The sequence below is a fragment of the Pundamilia nyererei genome, unplaced genomic scaffold (genome assembly GCF_000239375.1).
Source record: "Pundamilia nyererei isolate P.nyererei 1_Seehausen unplaced genomic scaffold, PunNye1.0 scaffold00401, whole genome shotgun sequence".
Taxonomy (NCBI): Eukaryota; Metazoa; Chordata; class Actinopteri; order Cichliformes; family Cichlidae; genus Pundamilia; species Pundamilia nyererei.
Window position 1 is genome coordinate 123,876 of NW_005187802.1, and position 14,890 is coordinate 138,765.

Here is a 14,890-nt window from a genome sequence, read left to right on the forward strand (position 1 = left end):
CTAGCCAAACTTCAGTAACCCTACAAACGTCACTGCTGTTTAGTTTTCTGTCTTCATTTATGTTGGAAGTGATAACAGAGCTGTACGTTTTAATTTGTTTCCAAAACCCCGCAGTCAGGACATGCTATATTGTATTTAGATCGAAGCTAGCAAGCTAACTTCCTGCTAACTTCTAACTCCGTTAAATGTCATAAATTCCGTTTTCATGGATGCCTGGATGTTAAACTGAATTGTTACACCTGGTAGAGCAGAATGCTGATCATTTTATTAGAGATGAAAGACTTTAGACAGTTTTTCAACTCTCAGTAATGCCATAGTGATCGTTTGATATATGGACCTGCAGCGGAGTTTAGGCCCAGACACGGCTAGTGACGTCAGACTTAACGACCGGATAGGCAAATAGCTCATATAAATTAGTACCTGAAAAAAAAGCAAAAAAATTACCTGTGTTAGCAACCTAACTAGCATTAGTTATTTGTATTTCCCCCTGTATGCTCAAATTTTTAAGCATGATCAGACATTAACCATTGGGTACTTATAGAACCCTTAATTTAGCACTCAAAATAACAATGGAAGTTATGGAAGTACTTGATTTGTGACACAGTGAGTACTAAACGATATTCCCACTTAGCCACCTAGCATATTTATCATCACCATTGCAAATATATAGATATAAAAAAATATTGATATTTAGCCACATTTAAAATATGTCTTGTCTTTTTTTGGAATAAATTCTATAATAGTCGTAGCACACAACATACTGTCTCTATATGATCTATGGTTATGAAGAGATGAGGTGTTAGCTAACCTCAAAAATAGTACACAGTTAGTGGGAAGCCAGAATAGAGCTTTACATGTGCAGATTCACTTAAGCAAGCTTTTTGATTTGGCTCCCTTTACAAAATTACAAAAAAAAAAAAAAAATTTAAGATGATAGAATCCATCACACCTGAACATATACAGTATAAAACCATTTGTGCCATATTTTCCTGATTGTCAGTCATAAAGTGTGCTAGCTTGATTGGCAGGCTTTACGAAAAAAAATAGGGCTCAATGAGTACAACCGGTTTGCCCTCATTCATTGCTGTTGTTGTCGAGATCTTTGCACTGCAGTTCTCCTCCAGCGTAGTTGATGCCGGGGATCTTGACGCCAAACCGGTCTACGCACCAGCAGATCCCCCTTTTGCGACCGCGAGATGGCTTGCACTGTGGGTAAAGAAAGCAAGACTGGAATAAAGAACTTGTTTTCCAATCATTTGTTGTGGCATTTTGACTTTGTTAGACTGTCAGATATCAAAGTAGCAGTGCACTCTAACTTTTTGATACATTTGTACCTGTTTGCGCTTGAAGAAGCCCTTCTTGTCACAGTTGGGAACATACAGTGAGAGAGCAAAGACCTGAGACGTGTCCTTCATGGCCTGGATGAGATTATCTAGTTTTCTTCTGCAGGGGCCCTAGAGTCACACAGAACATAAATCTAAATGTCTGCTTGATTACAATGCATATACATGCAAAATATTTCAATTCTGGTTAAAAATTATCTGGAAAATTTGAGAAGCCACATGCAGTGGTATGCAATATCTGATTTTGTAGAGCCAAAGTTTGTTCATTCAGAGGGAAAAAAAACCTAAAAATTGCTCAAAATCTTGCAAAAAACCAACAGTCAGTGTTTTTTTTTTCTTTTCTAATTTTATTTACCTTGGTATGCATCTTTGTAATCTCTACATCACTTACAAAATGAGGATCCAGTTTATCTATGCTGAGTGGAGCCAAGTTGCTGGCAGGCCCAAGCTTGGCCAGCTGCTTCTTACGGTCCTTGGCCTGCTTCATGGCCTGGGCCTTGCGACTGCTAATGTGATCTCCATATAAGGGCACCTTTGTTTGTGGTGGGACTGGGACACGTAGCATGTCATCATGAGGCTGTCCACCTATTTGGGAGGCAACAAGACACAAAAGAGGTAGATCGTTTTAGTCGGCCCATAGGTATTAGTTTTCTGGGGAAAAAAAGTGTTATTTACACCAAAATGCATTGCGGCTATGGCCCCATGTGTTCCTTTGGTATAAAACATTTGCTATTTTTGGAAAATTTCGAAAGCCTTAAAAACCTGTTGTTGCTGGATTTCAGAGTCTGTTGGAGCATTATTACTGCCAACAACATAACACTGAAGAATGTAATTTAGCACAATAAAACTAACAGTTTTTGCACTGAACCAAAAAGTGTATTGCACCATGCTTGGGCATGTACAGATGCGTGTTTCTCCAAGGGCTAATAAAGCAGAAATACTCAATCTTTTTCTGGCATGTCCTGCTTTAGGAGCTGAAAAAAGTTCTGAGTTTCCCAACTCACTTTTAGTATAGTAACTGGTAGAGTCCCACCAGTATACAGGATTTTAAGACAGGTAACAATATCAATATTTGGTGATGTAAATATCCTATATGTCGGCCAATATTTTTTTTCTTTCAGGTACAGAAAGCATGCACAATTTCCCTATAGAAATGCTAAGTGAGTCATTAATAAGATAATGACACAATGTAGTTTAAAAATAATCTTATCATGGCAAGTTGAGGATGACTGTTTTTAGACTTTGTTCTACTCAGATCAGCTGGTTGTGTGTTTCAAAAACACGTTATGCCAATCGTGAAGTTGCATAGTGCCCTCTGGTGGACACACTGCACAACATCAACACTCATAACATAGTTGAAGGGTATTTCTTCCATCTTTTCTTTACTTTCATCAATCTACTTTTATAAATACAGATATAGTTAGATTGGCAAAGAGTGAATATATATCACAAACATCAAACAATGTTCTTACACATGTAACATATCTGCCTGTGTCAGAAACCTAGCAAGCATTAATCATTTGTGTTTGCTCTTGATGTTCAAATTTTTCACCATGAGCAGACATTAATCATTTGGTTACTCGTTGAACCCTTGAGTATGAACACATTTATGCACTCAAAATAAAAAGTCTTTTTAGGATTTATTGGTATGAATAGATGAGGTGTTAGCTAACCTGAAAAACAGTACACAGTCAGTGGAAAGTGACTTATGAAGTGGTTGAATGGCAATTCTCGTGTTTCTTCTTTACATTTTAATTTTTAATTTTATCAGCTGTTATAAATGTCAGTAAGTGTCAAATAAATGCCAGCATGATGCTTTCAATAACAAAAAGTTTAACTAAATCTTTTTAATGCTGATCCTTTACACTAGGGCTGCACGATTTTGCATAAAATGAGAATCACGATTTTTTTGCTTAGAATTGAGATCACGATTCTCTCACGATTTTCTTTTCCAATATAAATATTTATTGCGCTTATTCGTATTCGCTAACTTCGTAACAGTTGAGACTGAACATAAAAACAATAAATAAACATAAAAACAACAAATGCCTCACATTTTGTTGTTGCCGCAAAATGTTGTACTGCTTGAAATTCCGTCTCCACCATTGCTCGAGGCTGCGTGTATAGAGCAGGTAGTGCAACAATAGAAAAATAGTTGCGGGACGGCACTGTGTAGCGTTTGTCTAGGGTGTTGATCATTTTCCTAAATCCCTCGTTTTGCATAGTGTTAATGGGAGCCATATCTTTGGTCAGGTGATAAGTAATAGCCTCCGTAATTTCTTTGTGCCTGCGGGAGTTCGATGGGTATAAGGACGCGCTGTATAAGGTTCCCGTTATTGATGTTTGGGTGGTTGACCGGGATGTATTTTCTCCTGTCAAGTTCTTGTCATCCCTGACATGTTCTCCGTTGTTTTTTCCCTGCCAATTTTAGCAGCCAGCTTCTGTATCACCTGGTATAAGGCTCCGCCCTTGTCATTTGTTGAGCAGGAAGAGTGAGCGCTTGTTTTCATGCAGATTACGTCCCGGATCAAAATGCGGTACAATCGTCGTCATCTTTTTTTTTTTTTTAATCATTGTCATTTGGAAATGAGATCGCACATAAATATGAATTGAGATCGCGATTTTCTAACGATTAATCGTGCAGCCCTACTCTACACCCCACAGTTTGGGAACCAAACAAACAGATTTGCAGCCCAACAACTGTAAAGCATGTCTCTGTTAAACATGGCTTCCTTTACTGCAAAAATTTGAGTCACACAGGACTACTGTTCAACATTTCATCTGCAGTCAGTAATGGTGGGCCATTTCCACTGGATGCTTACACGTTAAAGATGAAAAACAAAACAAAAACAGCAGTAGTAATCATTCCAACAAGTCAACAGCTGTAATATTAGTCCTGTGTGAACATGGCTCGACATGATGGGTCAAAATTAAGAGCACCATGACTTCCAACCTGGATTTGCAACTTCTTGAACTGCCAAATTAAAAAGCTCAAGAGGGCACAAGGCAGCAGTTTCCAATTTGGAAATGTCACAACACAACGTGATGATTTCACTTGCCCCAGCTAAATGCTTATTTAGCACAGTTAGTGGCTACAAGCCAGATTCAGATTGGATGTGTTGACATACGGGACAACATAAGCTACATTTATGGCAAGTCAGGCTGCCAGTTTGGGGTATATGTAGACCAGGGGTTTTAAAACTTTTATAGCAAGTGACCTAAATGAGATATTTAGTCTCACCCTGGCACCCATGGCCATGAAAACATGCTATTACTCTTGTCATGTGGCAAGCCACCAAAAAACAGCCGCAACCCATTTTGGGTACCAACCCCCACAGAAAGCTTCATGTACAAGTATCTTTCATCTGTGCAAAAACACTGCTCTGTGCTAAATTTTGGGGAGTCGCACAAACCTCAGCACTCGCCCCTCTCCCTTGTCCCCACCCTCAGCCGCAGTGACTGCACTGAGGCCAGAGTGAGTGACTGTGGCTATTTCCCCCCCCAAACAGCACTATAAACTGATATTTCATCGGGTTTCTATCCTGAAACATGCATTAACTTTGCATGTGTCCTAAGCCCTCGTTGGCCCATTTCCACTGCTGTGTCACGCACTTGTTTCCGCTTTCGTTTTGGCAGATTGAAAACTCCACATATAAACCTCTGTAGTTCTGCCAGTGACATGGTCGCTAAGCTACTAAGCTAACTGCGTGGTGAACTGAGGTCACTGTGTAGTTGCAAATGATGCTTAAAACCTCGATGACTGACGATGATGAAGCTCATGATGATGATGTCATCCATCCATTCCCCTTAATGACAGGTTCTTGGAAAAAAGAGATTCCCCCTAGTTTCCTGCTGACAATGTTTTTTTCTCTCTCTTTCCCCAGGGAAATCTGAGGCAGCTCAGCGCCAGTATGTCCAATCAAGTCTTCACTTGCTAATCCCCAAGCTTGTCTAATCTGACGTGTGCTGACTGATCACATCTTTCACTTTTTTCCCCTTTCTTCCTGCCTCTTTTCCTCTTCATGATCCTGAAGAGCTATGCAGCTCCCTGCAGGAATTAATGACTTAAAAAAATATTTTCTTCATCTTCATCTATCTAATCTTTCCATGTATTCTCCCTTGCCACATCTGTCCAGATGTTACTGTTAGACATCCTTTCAAATGTAAAAACTAGATTCTACCTATTTTTAGCTGTTGTTACAGCTTAAATGCCAGCTTATGTCACAGGTTTTCTGCTCTCTGACAAACAGCAAATATGGAAAATATGGTCAGACTGCACACACGAACACTTGTGCATTAATATAGCTGTACATGCCTATTATGAATGCATATATGTACGCATATCCACAGCCCAGGGTTGTCAGGTGTCTGCAAAGCGTTTTTACTCTATGGGGCATGTGCTCATGGGTGTGCATGTGGGTTTTTTTGTTTAATTTATGTGTCAACAGAACGCCCAGCAGGAGATGGGGAGTTCATGATGAAGCTGACTGCCGGACAGACAGACGGGGGATCAGAAACCCACGCTCAGCCTGCATTCTGCTGAATCACTGCACAGCCGGGGCCTGCATGCAGCGCCGAGCCGGAGAGAGGGGGAGGGAGTGGAGGGAGAAGACTGTGTATAGACGTGAAGAAGAGGAGATCAGGACGGGACTAACAAAGACTGACGAGAGGGAGCAAATAAGTAAAGGTGAACGGATCAATCCAGATATCCATAGTATCGATACCAACGCTGGTATTGGTATTGGATTGATACTAGTGATAGGATCGATGCTTTGCTTCTATCCTCTATCTTCAGTATGTCTTTCACTGAATTGTATTAAATTAATTATTAACAAATGTCACATGTATTTTATTTATAACTTATGACACATTTAAAATAACAGGCAGATTTAGATAAAAAAAAACAGTATCAAGATACATAAAAAGCTGAAAGGTGTGTTTTATTGTGGGAAGTAAAAATCACAGCTCTCTCTCTCTCAATGCACTCTTCTACATAAGCTGCTATTACAAATTAAATGTATCGGTATTAGTATCAGCAATATTGGCCCAGTCTTTGCTTGGTATCGATCGTATATCATACTGCACAACAGCACTGTAAGCAAATAACACATTTCTGGCTGAGGATCAAAGCTGACCTTCAGTTCAAAAGTAAGATTTTGATTCACGCTCTTTTCCCATTTTCCACCTCTTGTTACTGGACTTTATGCCAATATCACAGAGCAAGAAAATAGTTCAAGTTCTTTTTTTTTTCCTTGCTCAGCCCGCTGGCGTTTAAAATAGAGTAGGAATATTTATGTTTCCATTGAAACTCTGCAGGAAAAACGGAGCAAGAGATAGAATGGAAACGGTGAATCGTGGAGATGGTGGGATAGTGAATGAGGTGGCGGAGAGAAGGAGAAGAAGAAGAATAGGTTGGAAAAGATGTAGAGGGACAGCAGCCAGGCAGGGAAAGAGGAGAAGAAGGCTGTGTGTTGGGACAAAAACAAAGGTGGGTCAGGTGTGTGAGAAAAGGCACAGGTGGTAGACGAACTGACAAAAGAAAGGAAGAAAGGTCTAAAGACAAAAAAAAAAGAGACAGGTAACCATAGAGGAAGGTATGTGGGCAAAACATGATTTCACACCTTGAAGACAGTGAGTGCAAGCTAAGGCAGCTCTGCTGGAGCCACAGAGGAGCCCCGCTGAGAACCACCTGTAATCTTCTCCCTTTTTATTTCGTCTGACTGGAAGAGGGAGGGGAGGAGAAACGGGACGCCGCTGATTTAAGACTTGCAGACCCACAAGGGCCCTATAGTTGATCACCACGGGACACACCAACTGCTTAAAGAGTTCACGGGGGTCAGCTCAAGTGCTGAGGAGACTCCCATCAACCCCTCAGAAGCAAACTGAGTAGAAACAAAGTTGCAGGAGAGCGGAAAGCGCAGTGAGATTATTCATCCTTCTCGCTCTCTGAAAGGGAGTTTGTGCATCTCTTGTGGGCTTCATCAAAATTCCTGCACTGACAAGGGAGGAGTAACATCTCTCTCCAGCTGTTTACTATTTCTTTGCACCGTCAGATCTTTGGGTGAAGCAGGAATTCGCGCGATGACACTATCAGAGCTGTCACGGAGAACATGGAAGTGTTACTGCTGCGTAACCCACATTTCCCATTTGTCCCTTTATCTTTAAACTAACACACACAGCACTAAGAGTAACCGCCTCTCCATGTTCCCTTCACAGGTAACCCTCCACAAGCCTACCTTTTGACGGATGCAGCAGTTTGTACAACTTCTCGTTCCTGCACACCCCGCGGCCGTGCAGGAGCGCGTGCAGCGGCTTCTCCTCTCCGTTCTTGGGCAGGCAGCGGAGCCCGCGCGTGCATGGCCCTGTGTACACACCGCACGGCTGGCCCTCTTCGAGCGCGCAAGTCATGCAGCACCCGCAGCCGGGCTCCTTCACCGGCTGACAGCCCACAGGCACCGGCGGGCACATGGACAGCACCTTCTGATCGCATGGCTCGCACGGCACGTAGGACGAGTCGCAGCCGGCGATGGTCAGCAGCGGAACCAGCAGGAGGGAGAGGCGCATAGGCATGGTGGGTGCGGGTCTGGAGTGAAACTGCGTGGATTGGAATGGAGTGGAGTGGTGACGAGTCGGTGGAGAGGAGTATCAGCTAAGCGTTGCGGAGAATCCTTTCTATGTCTCTGGTCTCAGTCCGAACATCAGGCGGGTGCGAGTCGCATCCACAGGTGCCTCTGCGCGCTCACTTGTGAGTGGCAGCGTATCCGATACTCGCGTGCCCTCTCACTCTGCCGTCCTACTTAAAACCCCGCAGAGTTACCAAGAGTTGAAAAAAGAGCCAAACAAACAAATGAAATTATCCAGACACCACGTAAATCTCCCTTAAGTGATGCCCGGTTCCGTTTACGCGCAGGCTGCTCCTCTTCAAATAAAAAAAGGAAAAAAAGAAAGCCCGCTGATTCTCTCTCTCTCTCTCTCTCTCTCTCTCTCTCTCTCTCTCTCTCTGTGTGTGTGTCTCTCTCTCACTGTAGGTTACTTCGCCCGCGCAGATTGCGAGCAGAATGTATAATCTGCGGCTTTGAGCTTGCCTTTTAAAAAAGAAACTGCCAGAGGCGAAGCCTGTAACGACGGGTATGTCAAACAACGCGTGGAGGGGAGGAGGAAGGGGGGGGGGGGAGATCAGAGGGAGGCGCACTTGTCAAGTCCGTGCGCTGAGATGCTGATTTCACAGGGCGGGTGCTGGCATGTCTCCAGATCTGCCAGACACTAGACGATGCTCCCGTAGGCGATTGAATGAGACCTTATCTTTCTCACTGCACAGTTGCCATTTAGGTATGGTCAGTTTGAAAAAATGAATAAGTCCGTTTAAAATCTAAAGCAGAGGTGTTAAACATAAGGCCTGGGGGCCTGAAGCAGCCTGGCAAAGACTTGACAGGTTTAGTGGACCCATTTTGAACTTTTAACTCTATTTTCAGTCACGGTCAAGTGTGTGGAAAACAGAGAGATAGGATCCAAAAGCAGGACTCAGCAGGCCATCTTGGAATATGCACAGTTTTGTTGCTCGAGCTCCTTGGCATGAAGGCAAATGACTGAATAGACAGGGTGCGTGTACACACAGGAGGAGATGATGACGATGACATGACAGAGACAAACTGAGGGCTTAAATAGACAGGATAGTGGAAGGAGAGGAAACAGGCAGGAATAACTCTAACTAATAAAATGGAGGAAGTAAACTACACATAATGGATATGTGACAGAAGACTATCACAATAAAACAGGAAACATACACGGGAAAACTAAACACTGACAAAAAGTCCATACTCAAAACGTTGGGTCAACAAGAGCTCTGACCCGACTGCCACCCACACTACATCAAAGCAAGACATTTTCTCTAATGAAAGCTTTCTGTTCTAAAATTTTAAAATTAGAGGACAGTCTGTGCAACGATCTACCAGAACCTCATGTGTAACCTTTTCTATAGGTTTATCGTGTAGTTTCACCAGTCTGGCCCGGTCCACATCAAAGTGGGCTGTGTGTGTCATGAATTTGACATCCCTGATCTAAAGGAATTTCTCTGTTTTAGCATTTTACACCTGCTTTGCTTTCATAAACTGGTGAATTTGGCCTTTGAAGGATCCCAAACACTCTTCTATTCTCAGAGAAAACTCAGACTCGTCCAAAAGTTGCGGGAACACATTTATAATTCCCCTCAGATATCGAGTCGGCCTCTGTTTTTGTGGCCAAGGCACTGTAGCTTTAAATATTTGCGAGATGCCTGTCTTAACAATAACAGACGAATTCTCCAGCAATGTGTGCTGCAAAGTGTCCAGATCAAGGCGAGCTGCACTCATGGTGACCTTATTTTATGTCTCAGCGAGGTCAGTGTCCACAGTGAGATAAGTAGTCAGCTCTCGCGGAGTGCAGAACGGTCGTAATTCACTGGATGTTTTGGCAGATAGCAATATATGCCTGAGGATTTCAGATGATGAGCATGTTTGTGTTGTAAGTAAACAGATTATCTGCACACACCAAGATGAATTCATTTAATGCTTCTGACCCCGGTCATGTTCTTCCTCTTGTTCCTCTTCTTATTACTGCATGTACTTTCTGGATTATTTAGCTTTATTTTTCCTCTTTGTTAACATCCTGTTAGATCTTAGTGTTTAAACTGAGGTTATGTGTCCCATAGCTGTATTAATCCAGATGTTTTTAGCTGAAACTGCCCTTTGAAACACCTTTATTCTTCCTCTTTCCCCCTCCTCCCCTTACCCCTCTTTGTGAAACTTTGTCTGCAAATTCTGCTCAGGTCTCCAGACCCCCTGTTTGTCTTTTCCCTTGACCTTTATGCTGTATCGGGTGACGAATGGCGTCACCTGTGGCGAAAAGTCATCTTGGTGTTGCCCACACCGTCTACCTGTGCAGACATGGAAAGAAAGAGCACCATTCAGATTGTGAAGCTTTAAAGGCTCGTCTGTGCTTCGCAGGTTCCAACTGCAAAGATCTTCCTCACAAAGCTCACTCTCATACTCAGCTGCACATCTATGATTCATAAATTGATGATTTATGACCCAGAGACACATTGGCAGTGCTAATATGTCTGCACTACTTTTTCTTTTGTTTCCAGATGTGAGACGGAGAGGATTTGTGGTCCAAGTGCATCTAGGGTTTGTGAACCAGAGTGCAGTGTCTGTTAAGGTTAGTCTTTCTATATAAATTAGCTCTGAGTCAGCTGATGTATATTGGCCATGTGATGCACAGATGGTGACTTTAGCGGCTCTGCATAGAAGGGCAAGGTTTAGATTTCCAGTGCTGTTAATGTTTAGGCCAAATTGCTGTATGTGCTGAGGATTCAGTCCCAAATCTTTAGGAGCCTAAGTTCCGTTAGCTACATGCTTTGCTTGTGGGGGTTAATTGGCACAGATAAGCCATGCTTTAGTACTTACAACTTTAGTCTTAATTCAGTTTGGTATGCTCGGTTCTGACTCAGTGAAAATTTTATACACACCGGCACTCTTAGGGCAGGCACACACAGGAAGAGACTGGCAGGATTGTGGAAATCAGAAAACAGTGAAATTTAACAACTTGTGGCTGTAACAGGCAAAATAACTTCTGGTCAGTAAGTTGGTGGGTGCAGAGTTACAGTAAACAGCTCTCAACTTTGAGGTAGGGTGATTTAGGAGCAAAGAATTCAAAAACATAAACAAAAAAGACACCATTTATCCACGTGGACTCAATGCTTGACCCACTAAACATACTGCACTGTTTAGTTGTGTATTGTGCAGTCCAATAGATTGTGGACAGCTATCCAAACAACAGAAAAGTCATGCTAGGGAAAAGCATGGCTGCAGACCACAGTGTGACCAAAATTAATTTTACTGTGTGCAATAATCTACCAATCTCTTTCCCTTTGAAATGGTCTCTTTGAATTCGAGGATCAGATCTGCAATCAATCAAGGTCAGCTGTCATTTTCAAAGCAACTTTGGTGCATCAAGACATCAATGAAAAAAGGAGGTAAAATAGAGTCAGCTTACTATCGGTCAATCATTTTACAATTGTATGGTATCAAGCTGGCAATTGCATTCAATCTGTTTGTGATATAACGGCATTTAACTGTGATAAATTTGAAAAAAATCACAAATCTATTCCTAATCTGTTGCCATTTACACAGAAATGCACATCACAAGTTTACATTCAGGGTCCAACTTAGAATCAGATATAGTTAAGACATTAAAACAAGAGTAACCAAGTGTAAGACCATGAAAATAATGAGAGTATAACCAGTTTACTGGAGAGAGACATGTTGCAGAGTTGAGCTCAGCTGAACATGCTTCTGTATTGGCAGTATTTTGGTAGACCTTGTGGAGTTATGGAGCTTTGTCCGTTGACAGATGGAGGTAGTGCCCAAAGTAAATGGTACACCTGGTCTGCATATTCCCTTCTCTGTTCTGGCTCACTTGTCAGCCCATCAGTATTTGACATATGCTTAGTTGAGCTTTGTGCTTTGAAAACCCCTATCTGTAGACTCTCTGTAGGCAAATAACTATGCAAAAAGAAACACTCATGACAGCGCAAAAAAAGCAAGACCCAGACTGACTGCAGTGTGTTTGTAATTGTGCAACTAGTTGCAAATCTTCCCAATCTGTCTGAGAAGAACTGCACTCCTTCCAAGATGGTTGACTGGTTGCCTCTCAGACCTTTGCTGTAAACTTGTCACGGCTCAGCAGCCCAAGATGAGAGATTCAACCAGAGACTCAGGAAGTGATGAAAAAATAACTTTATTTATGACGAGGTTCACAAGGTAAACAGAGCTAAGGCTATGAAGTGAGCAGGGACTATAAACATGAACTATGAGAGGCTACATGTGGTTTAGCCCAGGAAACAAACAGCTGATCCGTCCTCCTGAAAGCCTTTGTTCTCTCTATATAGGTACATAAAGCCCTAACTGGACAGAGAGTATGTAGCCACTCCTTTTCAGAGGAGGAGAAAGGAGGAGGGAAAAAAAGCTTCTAGTTCAAATGGGGTGCATTGGAGATAAGGATTTTTGGGCAAAAAGGCCAGATTTGGCCAGAGTGTGACTCTAGAGTTATCTCGCGTGAATTGGGTGCACTGTTTGTATATTGACAGTGCATAAATATCGCTGACACACTTCGCAGATCTAGTGGCAACCGATTTATATGCCTTGTTAGCCAGGGAGGACTGCAGATGACCAGATGACAGGGAAAGTTTCTGGTTTGGGTGGAGATGAGAAGCCACCAGATTCTTCACTGTGGGAATTTGGTAGAGGCCCTTCTTCTACATTCCAGCGCAGTCAAACGCCGCCGCTTCCTGCACGAGGTTGGGTGACGAAAATGGCTTTGCCCAGCAGCATGTGACGTCGTCCACGCATTCGGAGAAAAGCGGCAGTACCTGCTTAGTAACAAGCACCTTGCTTTGGGGAGCCTTTTACCCTGGTATCGTGAGGTGGAGGTCTCCGTTGTCACCATGGTCCATGGGATTGCCAGCTTTTCAGCTGCTCGTTTTGCAATGTCAAATAGCTCCATGCTGCGGGACTGTGTCCCAGGGTTATCACAATCGGCCCCTTGTGTCGCAGAATTCCAAGCAGAGGGGGCAAAGAAAACGTCATCATCCTTGTCCGAAACGTGATGTTCCAACGCTCCCTCAGAGGATTCGCTGAGTAGCTCGTCATTAGCCTCGAGGGAATCAGGCAGCTTCGCCTCAAGGCTTCGCAGCTGACCTCGGCATCGTCCACCAACAGGAGGACGATGTCCATCTCGCCCCAGCTGGTGCCTGGTGTGGCTGACAGGCTAGCCTTCGACGAAGGCTTTTCAGGGTAAAGCCTTCGCACACCGGGTTCACATGAATCCGGTGTGGAAATAGCCGCATGGGTGTGTTTCAGCCCGAGGCCCATCACACAAGCATCATGTGTATCTGAAGCTGAAATTTTGTAACTGCATGGGCAAACTCTGGGCAGTGGTTTGCAGTCTGCCATATTAAGGAAGCTTGGTGTAGGTAGCTTGGAATGGCTGGACAGCTAATGCTGATTTTATTTATTTATTTATTTTTAAATCGGTCAGTTAGCTATGGTGAGCTAGTATGACCTAGCTAGTGTGGTGACTAGCGCTTGTGGTACTTGGCTTGGTGACCGTGTGAAGCAAAGACAGTTAGCTTGGTCAGCTAGCTGTTGTGCTAGGTGCGTGGTGCCAGCTAACACACTCTCCACTCTGTGGTGAAGAGCAGGCGATTGGAAACCGATAGCCGTGCTAGCGACCAAGGTGTTAGCTTGCTCACGTGGACAGTTAAGCTAGCACTCACGTTGACAGTCAGGAGAGATGAGGTTTCTGAGAAGTGAGAAGAGGAAATTGAATGACCGGTGACGCTGCGTCACAACCATTTATAGGGAGGAGGGTGGTCCCTCTCTGACGCAAGCATTACAACTGCCAGCCAATGCTGGCTGGAGTAATGACATAGAGGCTTCTGAGGACAACGCTGAGAGAGTGTTCCCCATAGTGAAAAACCGAAACAAATGTTTGAAAGACAAATATGAGACTCAGAGCTAAGAGGGAAGTGACAAATAACATGTGATGGGACACTATGATGGCTCGTTGCAGGAACTTGATGGGGGAAACTATGGCAGGTCAAGGGCATCGTTCGCAGGTGGAGAAGCAGGAGGGGAAGGCGAGAGACTGAGGTCTGGGTGAGTCCAAGGTTCCCAGCAGTTGGACAGGTAGGCAGGCAGGTGAGAGTGGTAGTAACTGAGAGGATTTTACCGGCAGCAGCAGGATGAAGGAGACCAGCGTCTAGGTGAGCAAGGCTATGGCGAGGTTGCAAGATGGCTTCCGTGAAGCGACTAGGAGACAGGAGAATGAGGTAAGTACAAACAGCATGAATAGTAAGGTTAACAAGAAGCCACACACTAACATGGGAACACAAGGAACACAAACTGAAGAAGATGTACAGGAGTGACAGCAGACACAAAATTTTTGTTATTTTTTTACTATAATATTGTACTGCCAAATTGCCTTACATTTTGATGATCCTTTAAATCAGGGGTCTCAAACTTGCGGCCCGCGGATTGATGTGAAGAAATATTTTTTTAAAATTATTATACAAAAAATTATTTAATACTACGGCAGAATGTTACAGGCATGGCCCTTTAAGACTGTAGCCTCATGGGCGGTGTAGTTCTTGCTGCAGGGAGAACGCGTGGGACCTCCCCTCCCGCTGTGTGTGTGTGAGCGTGAGGGAGGGAGAAAAAGGAAAGTGAAAAGTACGAGGTGCTACCGAGCAGAAACGGGAGATGGAAGCATGTAAATATAAAAATAACCACTGCAGCCAAAAAGAGTGCCTGACGAGCCCAGTAAGCTATTAAGACTCGATTTTACACTGTGTTCGTGTTTTCCTACAAAACAATAAAGTTCTGCTGGAGCAGCCTTTCAATGCCTCTTTCTGTCTCTCGCTAGCAAAGTTGACCCAGACAGTAAAGCTAGTTCCCGGCTATGAGCCCGATACGGAACCCAAAGTATTAGCCAGAGGTCTCCTTACCACGGTT

At 43.4% G+C, this 14,890-nt stretch overlaps 1 protein-coding gene across 2 annotated transcripts; it reads right to left on the reverse strand.

The window, feature by feature from the left end:
* Nucleotides 1-345: 345 nt before the first annotated feature.
* On the reverse strand, nt 346-8,310 carry igfbp5a (insulin-like growth factor binding protein 5a). 2 transcript variants are annotated; one of them, XM_005753099.1, is made up of 4 exons: nt 7,580-8,310; nt 1,735-1,928; nt 1,335-1,454; nt 346-1,206 (listed from the first exon to the last, which is right to left on the reverse strand). In XM_005753099.1, exons 1-4 carry the CDS (start codon nt 7,911-7,913, stop codon nt 1,075-1,077), a joined length of 780 nt encoding a protein of 259 aa, XP_005753156.1. In that variant the 5' UTR covers nt 7,914-8,310; the 3' UTR covers nt 346-1,074. The 2 variants fall into 2 exon arrangements, with proteins under 2 accessions (XP_005753156.1, XP_013771388.1); XM_013915934.1 differs by having other exon boundaries at nt 1,699-1,928.
* Nucleotides 8,311-14,890: the final 6,580 nt, after the last annotated feature.

What these genes read in the sequence shown, in the direction of transcription:
- igfbp5a (XM_013915934.1), bottom strand. Translation starts at nt 7,913, where the DNA reads ATGCCTATGCGCCTCTCCCTCCTGCTGGTTCCGCTGCTGACCATCGCC. An exon ending in ACTGCTGCATCCGTCAAAAG is followed by an intron (nt 1,929 to 7,579) that starts GTAGGCTTGTGG and finishes CCTCCCAAATAG; the next exon opens with GTGGACAGCCTCATGATGAC. An exon ending in GCTTCTTCAAGCGCAAACAG is followed by an intron (nt 1,207 to 1,334) that starts GTACAAATGTAT and finishes CTTTACCCACAG; the next exon opens with TGCAAGCCATCTCGCGGTCG.